Here is a 20,460-nt window from a genome sequence, read left to right as displayed (position 1 = left end):
TTTGTCTTCACTTGTGCGCTTATGTCCATCAAGTAAGACCTCTGAAACCATACTAGAAAAAATCTGCGGGATTTGATATGTTCATGTACTAGAGCTTTAGAAAAAGTTTAATTCCTATATGCAGCATGTCTTCTGTCCTGGTTATTGATACGTACGCAATTAGTAGCAATCCCTTTTTTGATCTCAACACTAGGTTTAGACAAAAAATTGCGACACCTTAAGGAACCTGTCCTGCATCTCATACAAGCACAGAAGTTGCAGTGTCTCAATGCTAGCAGTACAGTTGGTGGTAAAATCTTTAGTAGGGTGAAATAGAGGCCTCACACCTTTCAGAGAAAAAAAGAGATTATTCCCACATACTTGCAACTATGCTGCAGAGTGTACTGCTGTTACTCTAGTGCTACAAAGGTCCAAAAATCACTGAACAGTTATTAGCCAGTTTTGTATTCCTTTAATTTGTTGAAAGACTGCAGTAGAGGATTGAAGTTTTTATTGAGGATCACTGTGTGGAAAAATTCTGATTGTTAAATGTCATTTGTATGACTTACGAACCGCGTTTTGGAGTACAGAATTCAGTATTAATTCCAGAAGGGGTAAGGGGAAGGACATTAGCTAGTAATCCCAAACAAAAGCAGTGTATAGAGCTATACTGATTTTAATCGCAGTATTCTTACAGTTGGTCTGTTACTGAACAGATATGTTTTGGGGAGATATGGTGGCCAGGGAGGCGTGTGTGTTTGTGTGCTTCCTCTTCTAGTTAAGGTTCTGGGGTTTGGTTTTGTCAGGAAAATTCGATGAGGCACCTTGTGTAAAAGGAAATGTTAACCAGCATTTTTCAACACGGTGTAGTCCCTTAAAAGTGTCATAGATGAAAAGAGGCCATAACCGCTGGGGGAAAAAGTTAGTGGGAAACTGAGAGCAGGATCACATTCAGTAGTGAGAGAGCAGCAGCCTAGGGAAAGCTGATGAATGACTGTAACAGATAGTTCTATTTTAAGTGTAAAACAACACTCAGTACTTTATAATGGTGGTCTTACCAGAGGGTTCTTCTCCATGGCTCCTAAAAGCACGTCTTGAAGGCATTCGAGTGCAGTGAACTTAAGCTGTAAGAGTTGGGCTGGTAAGCTTGGCCTGATTTGAAGCTGTAGGCACGGGGCTATAATTTCTGAACAGGCTACAAAAGAAACTGTACCACTGTGCTTTTCAGTGCTCCGTTTAGCAAAGCCATCAAATTGTTGCAGGCAATTGATGTTGTTCTTCTAAGAGCACCTGAAAGATATTTTTGTTTGAAGAGTTCAGAGGTACCGGTTAATACTGGTTCAGATAATTACAGCCAGCTCTTGGTGTTTGTGACCAATAAAGTTTGTGGCTCCAAAAGGAGTGGGTTAGTGCTAACTGATTAACTGCTGTATATGCAGAAATATGGAATCTGATTACTTACGCAGAGAGCACTTAAAATGTATTGTTTTGCTGGCTCTCAGTGAGTTGCATCTTAATGCTACCAAGGAATAAGCTTTTTGCTTCTGGCCCAAGTGTTTTAATTTGGTGAAAGCCTTTTCTGTGCACGTGCACATGCCAGAGAGGTTGCTTAAGTAATAGAAGCTATAGTAGCTGCTATCTTCTGTTTTTTGTAGAAGACAGAAACTGAATTCGTTAGCTTTGTAACTGTTATGCATACCAGAATTGGTTTTCTCCCTTTTGAAAATAGTAGAGGGTATGCCTATGTCAGATTTGGTGAGCAAGGTGATCAGATGAGGGCACTGCAAGACTGCCAGAACGCACCAGGTCTGGGGGGAAAAGGAATCCGGCTGAGCATAGGAATTTCTAAAAGGTAACCAAGGAGTTGTGCATTGATACAGTTATTCTAAATAATCAGATTCTTGTAGCTCTGCCTTTGGAAAGTCTGTGGCCCTTGCTGTAGTGGCTGCACACAGGATGCAGTCTACAAAACCAGAAATGCAGAAGTCCTATGTTTTGACTCCCTGGATTCATCAACCTGCTTCAGGATGGCTGGGGGAATCCAACTGTTAAGTCTAGCCAGACAGCGCAACTTGGGCTTAGCTGCCATTGTAACCAGCCTTGTTTCTCAACAGCAGCAAAGCTGAATGCATTGGTAAATATTTTCAGGTTTGGGCCTGCATAAGGTAGAAGGGACAAGAAGTGGTTTTATATGCTAGGGAGTTCTTGTTCTTAGAGCTTTCCCTCTAGTTTGAGAGAAGCACATAACTAGTTTTACAGTGGGTTGAAAGGAAAGAAGTGGGGGGGAAAAATGGGAACGCAGGGGGAAAGCCAAAGGCGTTATTACTAGAACAGGTTTAGAATGCTATTCTTTGCTTTTCATGAGCTTAGGGCAATGGGGAGTTTAAAGCTTAGCACTTCCTGAGAGGGTTTCTTACTCTACCGGCTCAGTTCTATCACTTATTTAAGGCAATTCAGGTCTCTGAACGGTTAAAGAATTGATACCAAATTTGATGAACTTTGATCCAGGATACTGACAAAACAGGACTTCATATAAACAATTTCAGTATGTTCATGAGGTTAGCTTGTGTGTTCTGTTAAATAGTAAAAAATGACACTTCTGTTTCTGTTTACCTAGCATAATTCTGCAAATGTTGCCTCCTTCTGCTTTAGAATGGAAATGCTCTTCTCCAAGAGAGCACTGTCCAAACTTCTTTGCCAAAATTTTTTGATTAAATTAATATTGTTTTATTTTGAAAACAAGAATAAGCCACAAACATGTTTTCTTGCTTCGGCTATCCAGAAGAACGTCAACAGTATTTTCAGATTTTCCTTCCCTACACAACTGTATGTAGGAAGAGTGCAGTTGGAAGCAGAAGACCTAAGATGATGTATCTTCTGTTTGTTTACTACAGTAACAAGACAATGGATTACCTCTTTATTAGAACTTGTGTAGCTTTGCAGTATTGAAACAAATGTAGGTATTAAAATACACATCAGTAATACGTTTCTGAATGGCTGAGTACCGTGCTCTCTTAGCATTGAAATACCCAGCCATTGGATTAGTTTGTCCCTCATGTTTGCTGAGTTTGGAAGCTATTTCAGAATGCCTTCAGCTTGTATTCTTCCCCAAAAGCATAGAACTCACTTCTCTGCATCCCCAATTCAAGTCAGAGAAACTGGGCACTGCAGACACAGGAGGTCTGCCTGTACAGAATCAGTGAAGACAAGTCTAAACAGCGGATTTTTTTGAATATGCAGCTGGGTTATCTGAATGTTCTTTATGCAGTGTACCTCAGTTTTAGTACAGATAGCACTTGTCTTGGTTCTTGTCATTAGTCTGAAGCTGCCCCTGAGAAAATCTTGAAAGGGAAAGTAGTGAAAGCTAATCAGCTGGCCCTTTCTTCTTAAGAACCAGCGTATTTTGTAATTCTCCCACTAATAATAAGGCGTCATGCTGGAGAATCGCGATTGTGTTGTTAAGCAAGACTGACTTCACCTGAGCGGTATAGTTGGCAGCTGTTGAATGTTTAATGGACTTTAAACAAACAAAAAAACTGAGCAGGTGGAGGTAGACATGGCAAACTGACAGGCAGTGTCAGATGCTTCTTTGAAATGGATAATCTGACTCCATTCACTTCTTTCTGGAAATAAGATCTAGTAATTAACCAAACAAAAGATAGAAGGGTTAAGACTGCATCTTTAAAGCAGCTGTGCTTGATAAATGTCTCTGGTCTTAAATCAATCTTTAGCAAAGCACAGAGACATAGCAGCAGCTTGCTTATGCCAACGCTAAAAATACTTGATGTGTACAGGTAACCATGTCAAGGCTCTGGAGTTAATCCATGAGAACAATTCCTTCTGGTATTGGCAAAGGTGAGGATGCTTGCTTCTATAGAAATGAGGTTTTGAGCTGTGACTTAAGCTGTCACTTAGGTGACTGTTTAGGAAAGCTTCCTTTTAAGCTTTGAAGTATGTAAGCTGACAAATTGTTTAAGTTCAGAACTGGGTTTACAGTCTCTTGTTCTCTGACTGTATGCAACTTCTCATGTTTCAGACTGAAAGCAGAATTGCAGCGGTACCAGTCATGCAACTATAATGATTATTGCCAAGATTACCAGAACTACCACTCACAGAGGAGTTACGATGCTTACGCTGACTACAACTACAGCTCCTATGCTCCCTATGACAGCATGCAAGCTGTTGGAGACTGCTCTTTAGGAGATTCTTTAATGGCTCCAGCTGTTTTTGAGGTAAAGATAGTGCACGCTTGCTGTAAAGAAAATATTTCACAGATAATACGTTGTACAGATTTGCTCTGATTCTTCTGATTTGCTTTGCTTAAAGCAAATTAAACAGTTGTTTTAAGTGGTCTTATCGTGGTCAATGTATTAGTTGTGACCTCCGGAAGTCCCTTCCAACCTGTACTGTAATATTGGCTTTCTTCTAAAAATAAATAGATAAAATGCCATCTATCCTTGTAGTTGTAGGAAGAAGGAATGGGTTGAGACTGCAGCACTTTGAATCTGTGATGCTTTCTGAAATGAGTTATGATTAAACTTAGCCTTTTCTGTCTTTCAGGAATCTTCAGTTATGACTGCAATCGGTGATGACCTAATTACTGACGGTAATAAGGGTTCTATCATTGTCACTTGAGTTTAGCCATCCTTGTGCCTTTTAACAATACAAGCCAACCTCTACTGGATGAAGAACATCTTGAAAATTCAGCTGAGGTCAAACCTCTGTGGGGTTGATCTGCAATCAGCTGGGGTTTTAAAGCTGATACAGCATACACTGACCGCATCAAGTAAAACGGGACACTGTCAATGCTTCGCAGCAGGTTTCTTGTACCTGTGCCTTCATTCCCATTTGAAAATGGTCTAAGACAGAATTTTGTTCTTTGTATTGGTTCCGCTAAACAGATTTTATATTAGAAACTCAGTAATATGCAAAAGCTTTGTTCTCCACCCTGAGGTAAAAGCTTATGTTGCAGATTCCAAAAGGAGGATTCAGCTTGCACTTACAAATACGGTACAAAACATATTTGTGTCCTGGAAGGTTTGCAAAGTTCCTCACGTGGAGGCATTTTGTGTTAGTGTTTAGAAACTATCCTATGTAACGTGTATTGCCGTAGAAGTGAATTAAATGACTCTTGGGAGGGTTTCATGGCTGATTATCCGTAAACGTTATCTTTACTATCTTAAACATTGTCTTTGTCTTTATCTTGAAAGACAGTTCTAGTCCCAGCCTTCTAATATACAAATTCCCAAAAGTTGGAGTTGTGAGGCTCAAAATTTTAGAGGACTAAATACCTCACTAAAATTAGTAGATCTAATAGCTTATTACACTTAGCTTAAAATACATTTTATTAGCCATTTCACGTGAAGTTTTTTTGTGCGCATGCCTCAGATTTGATACTTGGACTTACCAGGCTTTTATTTTCAGATCCACAGCTCTACTTGGATGTTGATGAAATGAACAGACAATTCACGGAGACAAGCGAAGAACTCTACGATTCACTCATGAATTGTCACTGGCAACCTCTGGATACGGTCACTTCTGAAATCCCCTCTGCTATTTAAGTGTCTTCTAGAGCATGACCGTTAGGACCAAAGTGCTAAAACTACATTTCTTCTACATTATTCTAGCTCATAAGTTTTAAAGCACAATGATAGGTTGGGGTTTTTTTGCTATGCTTTTGACAGTTTCTGTAATCTTTTTGTTCATCACTCCCTTCTTGGAGCATCATGAAGTCATGTAAATATTCGAGAAATGTAAAGAGGTAAATGGGGTCTAAAGATAGACTTGCCTGTGTAAATAAAAAATTTGTTTCTGCAAACCTGCCAGCAAGGGATTTTACTTGTACCTGTGTGCAGCACGTTCTCTTCCGGCTTATGGAATTTAACAAGGTAGTAAGGGTATTTCATCTGTCTTTATTTTTATATGGGCATTAGGACACAAGCAAAATCTAGCTTCCCCTTGTTTTCCTGGTTCCTTAGGTAAGCGACAAGCCAAGCCTTTCATGTGCTTGCTTAGACTGGAAGTATGTATGGGAGACACTCACAGGCCTTGCTATGGAAACACCTGTGCCCACTTTTTCCTGCAGGCTGCTGGCTCTAACTGTACTACTGATACATGCTAGGTCAGCTAAAATTGGCTTATAAATAGGGTATGTTAAGCATATGGAAGTGTAGACTTCAACTGCCATAGCTACAAACATCCCGTGGAATGAGGATGATGTCTGCTGGCACTCTCTGCATCAGCATTCAGTTTTCCCTTGCCCTTCTTACTGTTAGACTTCTCAGCTGACGCTTTACAGCGAAGAAATTGCTACAACATAATCCGTGTTCTTAAACCTAAAAAAAAAAAATCTTGGAGAAAACAACTTGCTGGTTTTCCCTCCTTGCTGGCAAGGAGAAAAATAGTCCACCAGGAACAACAAAAAAATCCTAGTAACAGCTCCTTAAGTTATACCCTCTGCTACCCTCTCTGATTGCTCTGGTCTTCCTTCATTCGTGGTAATGAAGTTTTTAAAGCTCTGGTAGAAGGATGACAGCACTCAAGTCAAAGGAGATGAGAGCAATGAGGAAAGCTTTGCTTTAAGCTAGAGCAGTCTTGCGAGTTGCTGCCTTTATGCTGTTCTTATCTTGAAGGGTACAGAGTCTTTTCCAGTCATAGGGACTCCATAACCCTATGAGTATGGAGAAATAGTTGCTAATTAACAGTGTGTATAATAAGTAAGTGAGGCTGGAAACAAAAGAATATTCCTCCAAGAAAAAAAAGGAAGCAGAAATTACTGTACTTAATAGCTGGGGAAGCTGTTAAAGCTAGTTGACACAGTTCTGGTACTGCCGTGTGTGTTTTGGGGGCAACATAAACCATAATTGCTGTGATGGCAGGTAAGAATCCAATTCTTTTTTATGGCTTAGTGTAGTCAGTGAAAGCAGTGGTCCTAAGCTGCATGCTGTTCTTAAATGTAATGCAAATTCTCTTTTGTGACTCCTCAGTACTTCCAGGTTACTTGTAGCTGATCACCAGCAACTGCTTCTGTTAGCTATTAGCTGTTGGGTTTTTGCTAGGAATACTTTCAGTCCTGAATTGAAATGATGACATCCTGAAACAGAAGAGGCTCTTGGAGTATTGTAGGAAGCACATTCTTCCTGGTTCTAGTGCAGGTGTAGACGTAGGAGGAGACAGAAGGCAAAGAACCTCACATAGGTGGAGGGGGTGAGGTGGCATCACAGTTAGAGCTGTTGCAGTTAACTCTTCCCAAAGCATGAAAGCAACGTGGCTGGGAACAGGGATTTGTTGGGTTGCTTCTTTGTGTGAGCCAGGGAGTCTTTTGAGGGGCAGATTAATAAGAATATGACACAAGGTAGAGGTGGAATAGATGAAGCAAAGAATTTGGGTGGGAAAAGGGTTGCTTGTACGTGTCTATGGAATTGTTTCAGGGGACTGAGCTGGGGCAAATTCAAGATAATAGATGCAGCCTCCTTGAATTTGGATGGCAGTGCTGAAGCTTCAAAACCTTACAAGGTTTGATGCCACTGCAATTGTAGTGCATAGCTGTGGTACTTGAGCTCAGAAGTGCAAACTGCACAGGATTTTTTTATCTATTTTCTTCAACGTGAGCAGCAAAACATCTTCCAGGAATGTGCCTGGGTGCTACGCTGCTTTGACACGGCTTGCTTTGCATCACCAAACACAGTAGTTAGGTTGCATCGAGTACTTTGTGGAAACATTCATTGTGTTGTCACCCAGAAATGGGATGCTACAGATATGTGTTGGCCCGGCAGTATCAGTGCTGGTTTTTGGCCTTTGAGAGGTTGGTCCATAACATGTGACCTGTGTAACGAGAGGCCCACATAGATTGGTGACTTCATTAAGTCTGATGCTGTGGTGGTGTGTGACCCAAGGCCCTGAACGTCAGAAAATCAGGCTGTGGCCACCTATTTTATGCAGACTTTGCCTATTAACAAGGTCTCTACACTGTACGTTAGAGACGTGCGCCTCCTTTTCCGGACTAGATAGCGAAAATACCAGTTTTGTAGTTCAGTGAATGAGATTGGTTGGGCTGTTTGTTCTCCAGAGCTGAAAAATGTTGGGAGTGTATTCTCTTGGAGTCCACAGAAATGAAAATGATGAGAGGAAGAGAACGTTGGTTGCAGCCCGCGTGCTGCTGTTATAAAGTAGTTCTCTGATGTCTTTTTCCCTCTGCTGAGACTTATCAGCCTATCGTCCTTTCCTGTTAGGAGCGCATACCTGGCTTGGGATGGTGTGCACAGGGCAGATTCTTTACCGTAAGAGCACAGTGAATGCCAGACTTCTTCCTGTACTGCCGTGTTAACCGTGAGTCACAAATTCAGGAAGCAGTGATTGCATCGGAACTGCTAGAATGCTTTGCGGAGTCTTTTTACTGGGTAAACTTCACAGCTGCAGTTACAACTTCCAGCCTGTGTTAGCTGAACACATCGTACTGGTGCCCGCCATCAGTTTGACAAAGATGGGATTGCAGTAGGAACTTGCTTTCTTCCTTCTTTTTAATTAAACAAGTCTTTGAAGCAACTTTTCCAACACCGCCATACTTCACTTCTTCCAGTTATTTTCTGTTTTACTTAGCTGAAATGTTTTTTTTTCTTCCAAGCTTGAGGAAGTTTTCTACAAGAATGTCCCGTAATGATTTCATAAACTCTTTTCGTTGTACCTAGCTGCAACAGAGAGTGGGGGGAAGATTGATCAAATGGTGATGATCGCTGTCATTCTGCTGGACACGCAGATACTTGCCTTTCGTTTTGGCTCATTTCTAATACCAATTAACTTCAGTGCCTCGCGTTAATAGACACCGTTTGACTGCATCGGCAAATGTTTCTGAGTCGTGAGTGTCATTAAAGGCCTGTCACCCTATGGAAATCCTTCTAAATAAGAAAAATGGAATTCAAATAAATAAATAAAGCAGCGTTTGAACTTATGAGCAAACCTAGCGTAGCTGCCTTTGACGCTGATCTGGAGGAGAAAAATCACGTTATCACGCTACTATGGTTGCCTTAATAGGTTTAGTGTACATGAGGGAGGGAAGTATTATGTGATGTTTGCCTAGCTATTACATGGCCGATGCAGGAGGGGTTTTAGTCAGTTCCCTGAGCACGTATTGTTGCAGAAGTCGGTGATTTCACTGCCCAATGTCTGTTATTAAGGGCACGATTCATGTCCCGTTATCGTTTTTATTCTTTATTTATGTGTTTATTTTCTGGGGCGGCGATCTGTCACGATGCCCATCGTTCCCCTGCCGTGGGGTAGAATTTAGCGTGACGACTGCCTCCCGGACCAACGGGGCCACGAATCCGGCCTAAAACACTGCTTGTGCGTTGGTTGTCGGCGTGGGGGCTGTTGGTTGTCGGTGCGGGGGTATCGGTTGTCGGTGCGGGGCTTTTCTGACGAGCACTGTGGGCTCGGGGCGCCGTCCCACGCCCGGCGCGGTGCTGCGGCACACCAGCGGTCGGCGCCACGGCGCGGGGAGGCTCTGGAGGTGACTCCTAGCCCCGTGCTTACGGTGGCCGGGCCGGGGTTCATTATGGCGGCCGGGTCCTGAGGGCGGGAGCGGGAGGGCGGCGGGACCGGGACGGGACCGGGGCGGGGCGAGGAACGGGAGCGGCAGCGGGAGGGGGGGGCGCGCGTTCCCGTGAGGGGAGGGGGCGCGCGAGGGAGGGAGGGGGAGGGTGTGAGAAACACTCCGTAGCCAATAACTTGGGCTCAGGCGAGGAGCTCGGCGAAGCAGGAATTTATTCGCGATCGCAGTGGCGGGCGTCCCGTCCGTGCGAGGACTACCGCACACCAAATTTCCCTGGTGTATTGCCAAGCACTTCCCCGTGCAAGGGCTTACCATACACCACATTTCCCGAGACTCTTCCTTTCTCTCCCTTATCTCACGCTTCGTCCGTCTCCGGCCGCGCCCCTCGCGGAGCTGCGGAACCGCGGATCAGGACTCCACACTCGCTCCGTACAAAAGTACGTCTCAATCACACGGCACACAGAGTCTCACCCGACCCCCAAGGCAATACTTCCTATTTCTTACCTTGGTCTGTGCACAGAGTTACCGGATCAATTCTCAAAGCCGGAGTGCCTGCCTTCTTCCCTTCCCCACTCCTTCACGGATCCTGCCTCTTTCATCAGTCTCGGGCCCTCTGTCAGCTCTCCGCAGAACCGCCGCCGTCGATGCACAGGACCGCTGAAATCAGCGGGGCATGCCTTCCTGCTGCTGCGGCGGTGGGGCTCCCCAGTAGGCGACTGGCTCCCGGACGAGCCCCCAAATTGTGAGAAACACTCCGTAGCCAATAACTTGGGCTCAGGCGAGGAGCTCAGCGAAGCAGGAATTTATTCGCGATCGCAGTGGCGGGCGTCCCACGAGCAGGAGCGCCCCTGCTGGTTCCAAAACCCAGTTTATATACTTTTTGATGACGGGACCCTCCCCTGTTTCCCCACTGAGGGGGTGATCCAGGCTCACAATCTGTCTGATGCTTCCCAGACAATGCATGGCCTTCAGTTGCCGGCCTGTTAAATTTCGAATTTCTTTCGACTTTTTTACTGGTTGAAGCGGTAATGTTTCTTCACTTACCTGACTTGACTCAACACCGTGATTTTCCCCGAATTGTTCTACGGAGTCTGGTTGTCTGCATTTTACAAGGTCGCCTGCTAAGCGTTCTTATCGCTGCAAGCACACCTCGATACCCCATTCCTTACCTTTAAACAACGTAACTCTGCAAAAACAACATTTTTATTCCCACGAGGGGCAGGGCAGGCCCCGCGGCGCGTGGCGGCGGGGGGCGGGGGGGCCCCGTGACGGCACCGAACGCGGGGGGGGGGCGGTATGGCCTCGGGCGGCGCGACCGGTAGCGGCGCGACCGGCAGCGGCATGGCCGGCGGTGGCAGGGCCGGTGGCGGCGGGGCGCCGGGCGGCAGCCCAGGAGCCCGATCAGGAGGAGGAGGAGCAGGAGGAGGAGGAGGAGGAGGAGGAGCGGCCGGCGGCAAGGTGAAGAGGCGGCGCCACCGTTTGGGCGCCGCGAAGCCCCCCTGTGCCAGGAGCAAGCGGGTGAGGAGCGGCCCCCCCACAGCGGGCCCTTCCCCCTCAGCCCACCAGTTACCCCTGTAAGAAATGGTCCAGCAATTCGTGCCACTAAGGGGTTTTGAAGGGTTAACATTGAGGCCTGGGTTTAGGCGAGAAAAGAACAAAGGGATTTCTTCGGAGAAAAACTGCTGACTTTGCACGGATGTGCAGTAACTTCTGATAGCCGGCCAAGAGACCACTAGATAAGGAGGAAGAATAAGAGCCTTCCTGTCTCCCTGTCTCCCTGGACCACTAGATAAGGAGGAAAATATGAGCCTCCCTGTCTCCCTGTTCGAGCGGCCCCTGAGAAAGTAACAGAGACTGATAAGCAGGCGACATCGGATTCGGGAAACCAATTATAATAACCTTGCCTCTTTTAGAAGTAGTAATAAATATGTATTAGCCTAGGAGTATAAAAAAGTAGATGCCTTACGTAACGGGTGTGCGTCCCGGTGGAGCAGAGACTCCCGGCGCACCCAGCGCTGTTTGCTTGCCTCTATTCGTTTAATAAATTGTAAACTCTGATTGTAATCCTATTTGGGACTCAGTCATTTATAACAATTGGGGGCTCGTCCGGGATGGTCTTGGTTCCTGAATTCTGACTTGATCTAGGAGGGGCGCCCCCACCATTTGGTGGCTCCTGTTCGAGTCAGGTCAGGGCTAATGCCATCTTGAACCTGAATAAGGGCAAGCAAAGATTTAGATTTTTTTATGAGCTCCCTTTGCCGGCTGCAGCACTATATTTTGCCCGTAATTCTGCGCGCGAAGATCCGAACGAAGACGACGGAGTCGTAAGTATTTAAGGCGTATACCGTTCGGTTGGGTGGGTTTCGGTTGCCTGTGTGTGTGAGAGTGTGACTGAGACGGAACGTAGTTCCGAAGCGATTGTGGAGGTCTTCTAACCGCGGTTCCAATCTCCCGCGAGGGACTTGGCCGGTGAAGGACCGAAGCGATTCCTATAGGATTCGTGGGTGGGTGATAGGTCCTAAACCCCCTGCAAGACACTCTCACTAAGGCAACCAAGGGCTGTAGGAATTGCCACAGTAAAATTCCTAGATGGGTCAGACAAAATTGAAGACCCGGGACCAGAGAAAAGGGAGCAAATTACCAGACATACCACCAGAAAGTCCATTAGGGATAATGATTAGAAATTGGAACGATAGGGGCCCCAGAAAAGGGAAAAAGTAAATTAAAAATGGTTCAGTATTGTATGACAGAATGGCCAAAGGAGCCTTTAAGACCACATGTCTTTTGGCCCGTTTTCGGATCCTTTGAAGACTGGGTTTGCCAGGCCTTAAATATACATGTTAATTCAAAGGAACCTTTTAGCCAGGAGGAAAGTGATTATGCAGGATTATGGATCAGGATCTCACGTCCTTTTCCAGCCTCAGTATTTACACTAAAAACAGAGGAGGAGTTTGAAGAAGGAGAAGAAAAACGGGAAAAAGAAAAAGAGGATAAATGGGAGCCATTAGATAATTTACCACCTCTATATCCTAACAATCCACCCCCGGTGGTGCATCTTGTAATCCTGTTTTGTTCTTAAATGTTTTGACTGTGTCAAGGAGGAAGGTGGGAGCATTATCTAAGTAACAGTTTAGAAGTTTGGGTATATTCGCGGTGGTGTTCGGTCAGTTTCCCAAGTATCGGGGGAGGGGGGCTGACTGATTATCAAAGTGGTAGAACGGAGAGTCACTTCTTTGGAGGTTCGGGCCTGAGCCCTGGGAATTCGGTAAGAAGGGGGAGAGCGAATTTATTTAGGCCTCAATACCTTTTTAAACCCCCATCTTGACGGATACACAGGAGTGATTCCTTGTTTTGTGTAGGCTTACTAACAAAGTGCATGAGAAAAATTAGCATTTGGCTTGAAATTCGGTCTTATTGAAATGTAAATTTTGTGGAAAAGGTGTTATTGTTTGTCTAGAAGACAGAAGGCTGAGTGCTTCAGGTGTTTTTCCGAAGTCCTGCGGATTTATGATTGGAATGGGGCTCATTAATAATCTGAAATAGTAAAGTTTGTATGTGGAAAGAAGAGTTTAATCCCAGAGAATTGGGACATTTGGGAAGAAGATTAGGAAAAGATAGTAAAAACCTGCAATAAAAAGGTTTGCGTGGAAATTGAAACAAGGGACAGTAACTAATATAAATAAATAAAAGGGAATGGGAAATCAAGGAAAAGGGGAAAATCCAAAAAAAAAAAAAAAAAAAAAAAAAAAGACGTCCTAAAAAAGAAAAAGCCTCCTTGGGTGCATATTGGCACATTGGAAGGATATTGTTAGAAATGGGGGCACAGAAAGCAAGAGGACTTTCACTAAGTATTGCAATCAATGGTGGCCACTATAGAAACTAAATGGCCACTTTATGGATCAATCGACTATAACAGTGTCTTGCAATTAATGTTTTTGAGGAGAGAAGGAAAATAGGATGAAATGTTGTATAGTGATATGTTGTTTCAGCATGTTGGAGGGAAAAGGTTTGGAATTAAGTTGGCCCCTGACTGAGCCTTTGGTGTTGGCATTAGAAAAGTACGGGCTGGAGAAAGATAAAGGAAGTGTTAAAAGGGTTGTTGAAGGTGTTAAAGGTTGTGTGGCATGTAGTATTTAACAGAGCTGTTTGAAGTTGAATGAGCAGGGGAAGAGGATGTAGGAATGTTAATAGTTCCGTCTCAACCCGAGGCTGAGATCTCTAAATCGCGGGTGTGAGCCCTCTGGGGCAGGGGGACCGTGATGGGTCCGAGAGAGTTGTCGTGGAAACAGAAAAGCAGCTAACTTTTGAAACAACCTGAGTTCCTGTGTGAGCTCAGATTGCCAATGGGACCGCTCAGGGAACTTTCAACGATTGCATTCCCCTGACCGACCCCCTCACTGAGACCCTAATCACCCCGGAAATTATGTAAATACTAAAATCTGGTTAAATTGGCTATTGGGAATTGAGAATCTGTTCCAAGAAGGTCCAAAAGAAACCCCTATGGAATTTATGGAATTTTTGAATTTCTGGACCAACTTTGAAATGCAATGAAAAAAAAAAAATGGACCTGGCTTAAAAAAAAAAAAAAAAAAAAAAAAAAAAGAGAGAGGCAACTGGCTAACCTCTTTCCAGGGCAATCAGCCCCTGATATCAGAAAGAAATTGTCTTAGGCTGCAGGACAAACAACAGTCAGGAATGATGGGGACCTGGGGCATCTACCCTAGCAGGTCCACTAGTTGAAATAAAGCTAGGAAACGAAGACAGAGGCTTGAATTTTTTGTTGGTTATGGGAGCTTCTTTCTCTGTGTTAATTAGGCTGTAAATGTAATAGGAGCAACATATTCAGTGTTAAATAGTTTAAAAGGACGATTAGGAACTAAGACAACTACAATAATTGGAGCCACAGGGAAAGAGGAAGAATGGTCATTCTTACGACCCCTTGATTTGCGTTTTGGGGGTGAGGAACTAACCCATAAATTTTAGTATGTACCAGAATGCCCGATGCCACTCTTGGGACGGGATCTATTAGCCAAATTAGATGCAACAATAACCTTTGAGGATGGAGAATTAATAATGAACGTACCTGAGTCCAAAGTAGGCCAAATCCTAATGATCAAAGATAAACCCTTTGTTAATATTCCAAGAGAAGTAGAAAATGCAGTTATAGCAACAGTACGGGAAACAGATGTACCAGGGAAGTTGAAACTGGCACAACTGGTAAAGGTGGAATTAAAGGAAGGAGCCAAACCTGTTTGAATCAAACAATATCCACTTAAGATAGAAGCTAGGCACGGGAATAGTGAAAATTATTGACAAATTTCTCAAATATCAGATTCTGGAAGAATGTAAATCGGAATACAATACTCCAATTTTTCCAGTAAAGAAGCCGAATGGCGAGTATAGATCTGTACAAGATCTTAGAGCAATAAATGAAATAACAAAGGATATTCACCCGGTAGTAGCTAATCCTTACACATTGTTAACATCTGTGAAAGAGAAATATAAATGGTTTACCGTGATAGATTTAAAGGATGCCTTCTTTTGCATACCTCTTGATAAAGATAGTAGAAAATTATTTGCCTTCAAATGGGAAAACGTATTGAAGTTTTTGGACCACATATGGTAACAACCGTTTTGGAACAAAGGCGGGGGGCACTGGTTATCACCCAGCCGGATGATGAAATATCAGGCAATCCTAACTGAACAAGATGACATAACCTTGAAAACGACTAACCTGTTATATCCAGCAGTATTTCTAGGAACCGTTCCAGAAGAAGGACCGTTGGAACACAATTGTGTGGAAATAATCGAACATACGCCAGCCACAAAGATTTGAAGGATGTACCCCTTGAAAGGTATTCAGTGGGAATACCACACTCCGTGGCACCCACAAAGCTCAGGGAAAGTGGAAAGGATGAATCAAACAATAAAACAACAATTGGCTAAGTTAATGATCGAGACACAGCTGCCCTGGACGAAATGCTTACCATTGGCACTTTTAAACATAAGAACTAAACCACACAGTGAGACTGGATTATCATCATATGAAATGTTATATGGTATGCCTTATTCTCAAGGGATGCCCCTAGGGAACAATGTAGTTGAGGATCATAGTATCCAGAAATACATAATTACCATTGGAAGGAGATTACAGGAGATAAGAGAAATTGGGATGATGACTCAGACACCACCTTTAGGATTTGCTATTCATAAAATACAACCAGGAGACAAGGTCTTAATAAAAACCTGGAGAGAAGAATCATTGAACCCCCGATGGGAGGGACTGTACCTTGTTTTACTTACTACTGAAACAGCTGTGAGAACAGCAAGAAGGGGTTGGACCCACGCATCCAGAATAAAAGGACCAATAACTACCGAAGCCTGGAGGGTTGAGTCCACTCCTGGGGAACTGAAACTGAGACTAAAGAGGAACTGATATCCCAGCAATGAGGTTCTGCATGAATTAAGGGCACTGGATAAAGAGGACAAGGCTGAAGGGAGGAAAGGGAGAAGGCAAGACCGGGGTAGGACCCTCCACTGCGGCGTGTATGGTCTACCGAGGGAGGCAACCCCTATGGGTATTGACCGCCGAGTGAGAGTGCCTCGACCGGACTTCTCCCACACCAAGATCAGTTTGTCCTGAGAAAAATAACATGAGAACCTTTTAAACCCATAATAAAATTGTGATTAGTTTTTCCAGGAGCTGGATCACCCTGAAGGGCTGAATGGTAACACAAGCTCTGAAAGCGGGCCCAACCCCATGATTGAAGGCGCTTCCCACACTCTCAAGATTGGACGGCGAAAAAGGCTTATAATATGACAGGTCGCCAAAGAGAACTGAATTGTGACTGTAAGTGGAAACCCAACGTGGGAGCTTGGAAGCGTGCATATACGAGTACAAACGGGGCAGACATTGTAACAGGACCACTCGGTAACAAGGACACTCTGTATTATCACGCCCCAAAGGGTAAAGATGGATGGGATGGTCATTTTCCAAACGGGACGTGGGCCCTAAAGGGACATTATTGGGTGTGTGGCAAACATGCTTACAAGAGGCTACCTGAAAATTGGTCGGGAATATGCTATGTGGGGTACATAAGACCCTTGTTCTTTTTATTGTCACAAACACAAGGAGATCATTTAGGAATAAGATTATATGATGACCTGAACAGAGTGAAACGATCTATAGATACTTCCTTAACCGGGGGTAGTGCCCAAAAATGGGGAAAGGATGAATGGCCTCCTGAAAGAATCATACAGCATTATGGGCCAGCCACCTGGAACCCAAATGAGTTGATATCAGGAGCCCGAGAACCTATTTATAATTTGAACCGAATAATTAGGTTGCAAGCTATCCTCGAGGTTGTAACAAATCAAACAGCGACAGCCTTGGATCTTTTGGCTGACCAATCCACTCAAATGAGAAATGCTATATTCCAACATAGAATGGTCTTAGACTATTTACTAGCAGAAGAAGGGGGAGTATGTGGAAAACTGAACGATTCTAATTGTTGTCTACAGATTGATGATAATGGAAAAGTGGTCAAGCAGATAACAAAGGAAATTAGAAAGTTAGCCCACGTCCCAGTACAAACTTGGAAGGGTATGGATTGGGATTTCTTTTCATGGTTGCCTGGTGAACCATGGGTTAAAAGGATGCTGTTTTTATTTTTATGTGGTGTAATGACATTATTGTTTATACCTTGTATGATACCTTGCTTTACGTTGTTGATACGGCGAGTAATAAATAGCACCCAATTTGTGATGACTTCAGTGGAGAGAAAAGGTGACGTGTCGATAATGATGCTTAAGAAGTGGACACCCCGAGAACTGACTGATGAAATCCAATTGTTACTGACAAAGGTTGAAGGAGAGACACGAATTGATGATTAAAAAAAAAAAAAAGGGAGGAATTGTAAGAAATGGTCCAGCAATTCGTGCCACTAAGGGGTTTTGAAGGGTTAACATTGAGGCCTGGGTTTAGGCGAGAAAAGAACAAAGGGATTTCTTCGGAGAAAAACTGCTGACTTTGCACGGATGTGCAGTAACTTCTGATAGCCGGCCAAGAGACCACTAGATAAGGAGGAAGAATAAGAGCCTTCCTGTCTCCCTGTCTCCCTGGACCACTAGATAAGGAGGAAAATATGAGCCTCCCTGTCTCCCTGTTCGAGCGGCCCCTGAGAAAGTAACAGAGACTGATAAGCAGGCGACATCGGATTCGGGAAACCAATTATAATAACCTTGCCTCTTTTAGAAGTAGTAATAAATATGTATTAGCCTAGGAGTATAAAAAAGTAGATGCCTTACGTAACGGGTGTGCGTCCCGGTGGAGCAGAGACTCCCGGCGCACCCAGCGCTGTTTGCTTGCCTCTATTCGTTTAATAAATTGTAAACTCTGATTGTAATCCTATTTGGGACTCAGTCATTTATAACACCCCCTTACTTACCCCCTTACCTTACCCGCCCCTTTATCCCCTTAGTTACCCCCTACCCACCTCCTTACCCCCTTAGTTACCCCCTCGACCGCTTAGTTACCCCCTTAGTTACCCCCTCAACGGCTTAGTTACCCCCTTAGTTACCCCCTCAACCGTTTAGTTACCCCCTTAGTTACCCCCTCAGCCCCTTCCTAACCCCCTCAGTTACCCCCTCAGCCCCTTCCTAACCCCCTCAGTTACCCCCTCAGCCCCTTACTTACCCCCTTACCCCTCTACCCAGCCCATTACCCCCCTCCTCCCCCTCCCCTTCACCCCCAGCCCGCTGCCCTCAGGACCCCCAGTGCCACCCCCAGGGCTTTCCCCGCTCCCTGCACCCCTCCTCAGCCCATCATCAATTCTCTGAACGTTACCTGCCAGGCTTTGCTTCTCGTTTGTGCTGTAGGGTACAGCAGGTTGATGGTGAAAGCGGTCCGTCAATTCGGGGTGTGAAAATCCCCGTGCTGGAGGGGGGACGCGCCGAGATCCCTCCCAGCAGCTCTTTGCTAAGAAATGTCAGGACGCCCAGAGAGATGCTCTGGAGATGCCCTCTGCACATGTTTGTTCAGCCAAAACCTCTCCGCTATTAAATGAGCAACGTAGCTGAGGGGATTGATTATCATATGCAAAACCAAGGGAGCGCTACGCATGGATAGCTGCTCATTTAGGTTTTTATCACTTGCAGAAATGCCAAGTCCCTTATACCACATATTGACAATCAATCTTGTCCATCTAAAGCTGGCCTGGAAGGGCAATGCAAACATTCCCCACGCTTACAGAGCAACCGTTGAAACCTCTGGCTTGAACAGTGCATTAATGTTGAAAGTGCCATAGCTTGCGTGTGCCGACACTGTGTAGCTAACTGATAAACCTTACACGTGGATTGAAAATAATCAGTGGAGATGGTTTTCTAACTTTTCCATTGTCTGTTATCTCTGCGTGTTTTCCAGTAGGTTTATTTAAAGAGTGTGCCAGAGCAAACACGTGCGTGGGGATATCTGGGGGATTCTGCACAGAGAATGGCTGCTGCACATCCAGCGCAGATCAAATTAACAGTAACTTATCAGGGAAGAGTTTTAATGATTTGATAAATAGACAAACTGATAGGTGTTACATGTGTGCATTTATTATAGCAGTTAGCTTTGTAACCAGACGAATCGTGCAAATGTTCATAACGTAAAAGGACGAGCTTTGAGCAGATAGCTTGCTTAGAGCATTTGTCAATTAATTTCAGTTTATTTTCAATATCATGTCCACTCTGCAGAAGGTTCTGTGGCTTAATGTTAATTGTCTCTCAGTGATGCAGTTGGGGAGGCACGAAAGCGACCGATGCGATTTTGTGAGGTTATACCTCTGGTTCTGATCCCTACCCCGCTGTTTTTCTCATCCTTCCCCCTACAACTTTAGTCGATAAGTCGATTCTTAGAAATACTTAAATAGATGTGTTTTTTGTGCTTGTGATCATAATTACAGCCCACCAAACCCTCTGTCTCTTACCATTAAGCTCTGAAGGTGCCTGGGCACTGTAGGCAGTATAGTTAGCAGCTTCAAAGTTCCTGGGAACTAGTCCTGGATCTAATTTACCTTTTTTTTTTCCCCCTGCCTGCAGGAGGGATGATTAGCAGGATGCCTAGCTCATGATTGTCAGCTTTCTGGATATTAATTTTTATTATTAATTTTTATTATTAATTATATTCATTTATATTAATTTATCTTTTATTTAACCGTAGTTCCTGGGGCTTTCGGTCAGGTGGGAATTCTCCGATCGTACCCGATGTATGCCGCAGAGTCAGTCTTCTACAAAATACAGCAACAGCTTTAGAAGGCTCTTGCAAGAGGAGGTGCTGGTGCTATAGCTATAGCTGTGTTTCTTCCAGGACATCTTCTGGGTTAGCCTGACTGTTGAGAGCAGAACTGGTTTTTGTGCGTATAGTCACTGCAATTCAGCATTACTAAAATTGAAAATATTTAGATTCACTGATTTTAATGGGTAGTATGGTCCTGACTGTCGCAGTAGATAATTGCTGAACTTCTGGTTTAGTTGGTTTTCACGGGAGGGTGCGAAGAGGAAGAGTCCTGGAACAAGTCTGTAGGTCAGGAGCTGTTCAGGCGTAGAGTTTCCTGATAGCCTTGCAGATTGACGACCTGCTGGTGAATTTTGGCAGAGGTTTCAAAACTTTGAACCTTGCCAAGGTCACTTGGAAGTGCAGAAAGTGATAGGTAGTTGTAAATCAATCTTAGGTGAATTTTAGGTTTACCAGAAGTGTAGCGATCCTATGCCAGGGATCAACCTCGTCGTCGTCTTCTGAATATTTGCTGTATAATATCTGTCTTCAAGGTCCGTGGAAGGTGGTATCGCAGCATATGCTGTTGACTGCGTTTCTGTAATTAAACAAGTGTTTTTTCTTTCAAGCAGGGAATAATTAGCAGAATGACAGAAACGGTGAAAAATATTGTACCGGC

At 44.2% G+C, this 20,460-nt stretch overlaps 2 protein-coding genes across 2 annotated transcripts in view; one reads left to right on the top strand and one right to left on the bottom strand.

Moving 5' to 3' along the window:
* LOC310904016 (nuclear pore complex protein Nup153-like) overlaps positions 1-20,460 on the bottom strand; it is a 250,767-nt gene that overhangs the window by 124,706 nt on the left and 105,601 nt on the right. The window lies entirely within an intron of this gene.
* LOC310904020 (uncharacterized protein C6orf52) lies at positions 4,071-5,581 on the top strand. The gene is made up of 3 exons (XM_083848169.1): positions 4,071-4,211; positions 4,540-4,585; positions 5,404-5,581. The coding sequence occupies exons 1-3, from the start codon at positions 4,152-4,154 to the stop codon at positions 5,538-5,540; spliced, it is 243 nt and encodes an 80-aa protein (XP_083704295.1). The 5' UTR covers positions 4,071-4,151; the 3' UTR covers positions 5,541-5,581.

The sequence above is a fragment of the Anser anser genome, assembly GCF_964211835.1.
Source record: "Anser anser genome assembly, chromosome: 9".
NCBI lineage: Eukaryota > Metazoa > Chordata > Aves > Anseriformes > Anatidae > Anser > Anser anser.
This window is presented reverse-complemented; position numbering and strand designations above follow the sequence as displayed.